This window comes from Bison bison, unplaced genomic scaffold, assembly GCF_000754665.1.
Source record: "Bison bison bison isolate TAMUID 2011002044 unplaced genomic scaffold, Bison_UMD1.0 scf7180017864221, whole genome shotgun sequence".
In the NCBI taxonomy this organism is placed as follows: domain Eukaryota; kingdom Metazoa; phylum Chordata; class Mammalia; order Artiodactyla; family Bovidae; genus Bison; species Bison bison.
The window spans coordinates 696,647-702,982 of NW_011494793.1; the positions used below are offsets into that span (position 1 = coordinate 696,647).

General features: G+C 46.6%; 1 protein-coding gene across 1 annotated transcript in view; it reads right to left on the reverse strand.

The window, feature by feature from the left end:
- SLC35E1 (solute carrier family 35, member E1) overlaps positions 1-6,336 on the reverse strand; it is a gene marked incomplete at its 5' end in the record, with an annotated part of 19,046 nt that overhangs the window by 9,728 nt on the left and 2,982 nt on the right. The window contains 2 exons of the mRNA XM_010845672.1: positions 4,844-4,969; positions 6,159-6,296. Coding sequence (XP_010843974.1) covers positions 4,844-4,969; positions 6,159-6,296 — 264 coding nt within the window. The remainder of the gene's footprint in view (positions 1-4,843; positions 4,970-6,158; positions 6,297-6,336) is intronic.

Sequence of the window (6,336 nt, forward strand, 5' to 3'; positions counted from 1 at the left end):
GCTGGGAGGGATTGGGGGCAGGAGGAGAAGGGGACGACAGCGGATGAGATGGCTGGATGGCATCACTGACTCGATGGAAGTGAGTCTCAGTGAACTCCGGGAGTTGGTGATGGACAGGGAGGCCTGGCGTGCTGCGATTCATGGGGTGGCAAAGAGTCGGACACGACTGAGCGACTGAACTGAACTGAATATTTTATTAAGGACTTTTGTCTCTATTCTCACAAGGGATATCTGTCCTTTTTATGGTTTGTTAATATGAACCAAAAGTCTTCTTTTCCACTTGTTTTCCAGAGGAGATTGTGCAGAACTGGTGTTTATTTTTCCTTAAATGTTTGGTAGAAATTACCCATAAAACCATCTGGGCCTGATGACTTCTTTCTAGGAGGCTTTAAACCATGAATTCAATTTCTTTAATAGTTATAAGATTCAGGTTATCTTCTTCATCTGGAGTGGGTACATTCTGATACTGTGTGGTTTATGAGGAACTGGTCTATTTCAGCTGTCATTGATTTTATGTGTGTAGAGTTGTCAGTAGTATTTTTATGGTTTTAAGTTCTGTGAGTTTTGCAGTACTGCTCCCTTTTTCATTCCTGATTATTTGTATTGTCTTATCCCTCTCTCTTTTTTGGAAGGGTCAGTTTTGCTTCAGTTAAAATTTTTTTTCTTTTCCCTTGAGACTTCCTCTTTGGTCCATGGATTATTTAGAAATGTGCTGTTTAGTTTCCAAGTGTTTGGAAATTTTCCTGTTACTTCTTTGTTATTTACTTTTAATTTTATTGTTCTTTTAAGGTTTTTTTGACATACAATATGATCTATTTCGGTGAATTTCCACATATACACTTGAAAAGATGTCTATTCTGCTGCTGCTGGGTAACATATTCTATAAATGTCAATGAGATTTCCAGTTGGTTGACAGTGGTGTTCAATTCTTTATTCCTGATCTATAGACCCAGTGATTTTGGAAATTCTATATTTGCTGGATATAGAATTACGTGTTAACAGTTCTTTAGTTTTAGTACTTTACGAATGTTATTCTACTTCATGGTTTCTGATGAGAAACCCACAATTGTCCAAATTTCTGTTCTCCTATAAATAATGCATCCTTTTTCTGTTTTCAAGCTTTTTTTGTCTTTGAATCATTTTCTTTCTGTGGCTCAAAGTAGACACCTTCAGCTGACTTATCTTCAAGTTACGGACCTCCCTCTGTCATCTCTATTCTGCTACTGAGTTCATCCAATACCATCCAGTGAGTTTAAGTTGTTTCTTCCATCCTGAAATTTCCACTTGGTTCTGTCTTCTATTCTTCCCATTTGTGTCAAGAACATTCTTGGAGCATGATTATAAATAATTGCTTTAAAGGCTTTGTCCAATAATTTCAATATCTGGGTCATCCCAGTACTGGCATCTGTTGATTGTCTTTTCTCATAAGACTTGAAATTTTTCTGTTTCTTTGTATTCCCAGTAATTCTGGATTATATCCTGGACGTTTAGAATATTATACGACTGTGCTGCTAAGTCACTTCAGTCGTGTCCGACTCTGTGTGACCCCATAGACGGCAGTCCACCAGGCTCCTCCGTCCCTGGGATTCTCCAGGCAAGAACACTGGAGTGGGTTGCCATTTTCTTCTCCAATGCAGGAAAGTGAAAAGTGAAAGTGAAGTCGCTCAGTCGTGTCCGACTTTTAGCGACCCCATGGACTGCAGCCTTCCAGGCTCCTCCGTCCATGGGATTTTCCAGGCAAGAGTACTGGAGTGGGGTGCCATTGCCTCCTCCATACGACTGTAGGTCCCATGGATAATGTTGATACTTGGCTTTAGCAGACTCAGCTAGGTTCAGGCTACAAGCCTAACCAGCCTCCAGTGGGCTGTGGTTCCAGCACCAGCTGTTTTCAAGCCTTTCAGCGGCACACAGCAGCACACAGTGACCCCACGCAGCGGTCAGCCACGGGCCTGGGCAGTAGACTGTTCTGTCTTTGTGTGCTGTTAGGATCAGATCCTCACATGTGCAGCTCAGAATTTTGTTGTTTTATTTTTAAAATGGTAACTTTGTCTTTCCAACTTTAACTGAATTTCAGATTTCTGCTTGCTTTTCCATTTTGGCTCTGCCTTTTTTGTGTTTTTTTTTTTTGGTTGCACTGCATGGCATGCAGGATTTAGTTCCGTAACCAGGGATTGAACCCATGTCCCCTGCAGTGGAAGTGCAGAGTCTTAAGCACTGGAACACCAGGGAAGTCTCTTTTATGGTGTTTTATGAGATCATTTCCCCCAGGTTCCTTCTTTCCATGTCTCCTTGGTATTTTCTGGTTTCTGAGGTCTCCCTCTTTCAATTATCCACTTAGAAAGCTGGACTTAATAACCCCACTCTGATTCCTTCCTACAACTCTACCTCCATTCGGGGCCAAGCAGTGGGAGGATGAAGAAAGGAAAAGTGCAACAGGGGCTAATCCTGTCCTGCGATTGCAGAGGGAGGTTCCCACCTGAGCATCTCAGGGGCCTATGGGACCTTGCTGCCACCACCAAACGGGACTGCTGGGGGCCTGGGACGTGAGAGGACAAGGGAAACAGAAACAGAGGATTCCCCCCGTGCTCTCAGAGCACCACGAATCTCCTTTCCCCTCAGCAAGCCAGTAAAGAGGGCTTTTCACTCTCTTGCTCCCCCAGTGCCCACTTCTGTGTTTCCAGATGCTTTAAGTCCAGGCTGAAGACACAGGAGGCAGAAGAAAGCAAACCCACAGCTGGCTCAGTGGTGCTTTGTAATCTGGTTTCTCCATCAGCCTGCCTGTCCCCATTTACTTTTCAGTTCTCAAGTACTGGCTTCACCCATCCTGTCCAAGCTTTAAAACTGGGCCACCTGCTTCAGAGTCTGGAAATCCATACCTGGCTACAGTTGAGCTGTTGGCAGCAGGTCTGGATATGTCTGGGAACTGTCTGCTGTAGCCTTTGATTCTTGGAAACATGGTGAGTAGCAGGCCCAGATGATGTGTCTCCAACCTGAGCTTTCTCCCTTCCACTGTGGAGCACAGCACCAGGACACACCTAACTCACCTGGCTGTTGCGGGAAGACACGGGAGGGCGGGGGAGCCCCACTAGGAACCCCACTTTTGGGGGCAGCAGTGTGGAATACTGTGCGCTGCTAGGGCTGCTGTTAAAACGCACAAGGGTCCCATCAAGGCAAACAATATACGGCTTCAGGGCTTCCCTGATGGGCCGATGGTTAAGAATCCACCTGCCAATGCAAGGGACACAGGTTCAGTCCCTGGTTCAGAGCCCACGTGCCGTGGGGCAGCCAAGTCCATATGGACGACTGTGGAGTATGCATGCCAGGGCCTGTGAGTTGGCAACTACTAAAGCCTGCACACCCTCGAGCCACGCCCCGCAGCGAGAGAAGCCACTGCAGGAGAAGCCTGCACACCACAAGTAGAGCAGTCTCTGCTCACTGCACCCAGAGAAGGCCTGCATCTAGTGACGAAGACCCAGCCCAGTCAAAAGTTTAAAAAAAAAATGACCTGACGAGAAAAAGAGATCACCAATGGCAATGGAAGTAAGTTTATTACTAAAAGAAAATAAAAAAATGTCCTAAATGCAAGAGAAAGCAAAGCAGAGAGAGCAAGGAGAGAGCAGAACACAGTCTACACATGCCTGTTTGTGAGTATGCACAGAGACACCAGTGCGTCAGAGCAGCGTAGCAGCGCTGACGCCAGACCGACAGGCAGTGCGAAGCAGCAACCAGAGGAAGGAGGACCTGACAGGCCAGTATGGAACGATCCCCATGATGCATTATTGAGTGAAAACCTTTTCTACCTTTTCTAAATATCTAAAATATCTAAAAAGTCACTATTTGTATAAGGAGGGTGGAGGAATGAACACACTTGGCCCTCAGTACCTGTGGGGGATTGGTTTCAGAAGTCCCCAGATCTGAGGATGCTCAAGTCTCTCATATAGTAAGATGGGGTAGTGCAGGGACTTCCCTGGTGGTCCAGTGGTTAAGAATCTGCCTGCCAATGCAGGGAACACAGGTTTGATCCCTGGTCCAGGAAAATTACATATGCTGTGGAGCAACTAAGCCCGTGAGCGGCAACTGCTGAGCCCACGCACCTAGAACTTGTGCTCTGCAGCAAGAGAAGCCACTGCAGTGAGCAGTCTGGGCACTGCAATCACGAGCAGTCCCCACCTGCTCCAACTAGAGAAAGCCCAAGCAGCAATGAAGACCCAGCGAAGCAAAAAGTAAAATAAATTTTAAAAATAAGAATTGATACACTGATCTTTAACAGAAGAATCCAGTCAGACCTCATTAAGCCCTACATTGACTCCATCCAGCTCAGACCAGGAAGAACCATGCCCACCTCCTTATCACTACTGCTTGCATTGGTTTCCAGTACCTTCTCTGGAGGCTGGTCCTGTAGGCCGTGGGTGGGAAGATGCTCTCTCCTGGGCTCAGCTCAGAGAGCTGTGGGTACATCTGGAGTCAATGGCAGTACAGACAGAGATGACACCAAGAAGGGACTTGAGCAGTACAAGCAGAGTTTCTAAAAGGCCAAGTGAGACCTGAACCAGACCGTCAGGGTGGGAAAGTTGCCTGTGCTGGCATTTTTTCTTCCTTGAATGCACTGGCACAAATGCAGCAGTTATCAGCAGCTGGGATCTAGCACGACTGAGAAGAAAATGCATAAGAAGCCGACTTCCTTGACTGCACTCAATGTTGAATCATCAAAGAGCTGAGAGCTAAAAGGGCTGGCGGTCAGAGGCCCGATGCCCCAGTCAACACAGAGGCATAATTCCCTGACAAAGTACCTACTTCGGAACCAGCTAAGAAAAGGGCATGTTCTTGGCACAGGCCAACTCACCAGGTCGCTGCTGACCAGGAAAGCCGAGAGATCTACCAGGACCCACGTGGGGATCATAAAAAAGACGGCATGGCAGCCCAAGATGTTCAGCAGCCGGAGATGGTGGATCCTTGAATCTCTTAATACCTGAAGAGAGAAAACCTCTTTAAAGGCTGGTTGTAACTATAAGTGGCAAGAGGGGCTCCGCTTACCCAGGCCCGAAACATGGTGGCTGCCCATTATCCCTGGTATCTGACCTTGACTGCCAAACCTGCAAGTGCGCCCATGACGAGACACACGGCCCATGATGAGGCACACGGCCCATGATGAGGCACATGGCCCATGACGAGACACACGGCCCATGGTGAGGCGCACGGCCCATGACAAGACACACGGCCCATGGTGAGGCACACTGCCCATGACGAGACACACGGCCCATGACGAGACACACGGCCCATGATGAGGCACACTGCCCATGACCACAACAAGCGCCGTGTTTCATATGCAAAGGACCGAGAGAAGAAAAAACAAAACCCAGCAACACTCAATTGCTGGTAAAGCTACAGTGAAACAGGCACTCTGAAATGGTGCTGGTTCGTGTCTAAACTGGTATATAGTTCCAGAAAACAAGCAGGAAAAGTATATCAAAAGCTGTAAATATCTCATACCCTCTGACCCAAGAATGGTAAACTCATCAAAAGGAAATAACCCGAGAAATAGAAAAATGTTTTGCACAAAGATGTTCATAAATTGTATTATTTGTAGGGATTAGTTGGAAATAATCTGCATGTGCAGTACGGAAACCAACTGTGTTAATTATGGTACCTGCAAAGAACGTGATTATTATGAGTTAGGAGCAATAATTTTTAATGATATGGGAAAATGCAATGTTAAAATAATAAATGAACAAAGCAAAACTTAAAAAGTATGTGTAATATTGCAACTGTAAAAACCATGCAGGAAAACCCCCTAGCATTAACAGTAGGGAACAGCACTGTGGCTTTCCTCAAGAAAGAGGAAACCCTGAGTCAGGGGGCAGGTCTCTGTTGAGTCTTGGGCCCCAGCACCTACTACAGCGCCTGTCACACAGTAGGTGCTCAATAAAATTTCTGATTTCTTTTCACTGCGCTTTTCTCTATTTTTTCACATTGAATGTAAGTCAGCTTCCTATATGATAATAATAAAGCTATTTATAAAACAAAACAATAGAAAAGCAGCAGAAAGGCGACAGGATGTTTTTGTCCCAACACTGAAGAAATCGTTACCTGGCTGCTTTCTTAGACGCCACCCACCCACCCCAGAAACAGCAGGTGCACCCTGGACGGTGTCCCAGTACCTTTTTGGAGAAAATGTTCTGAAGCGAGAAGCACAGCGTGGCTGCAAGGGCGCTGACCAGCCCCCACATGTCGAAGGACAGCTCGGTGACGGTGGCCAGCAAGACGCCGCTGATGATGGGGATGAGGGACAGGTACACCTGTGAGAGGATGCAGCAGTGGCCGCCAGGCCGGGTGGAG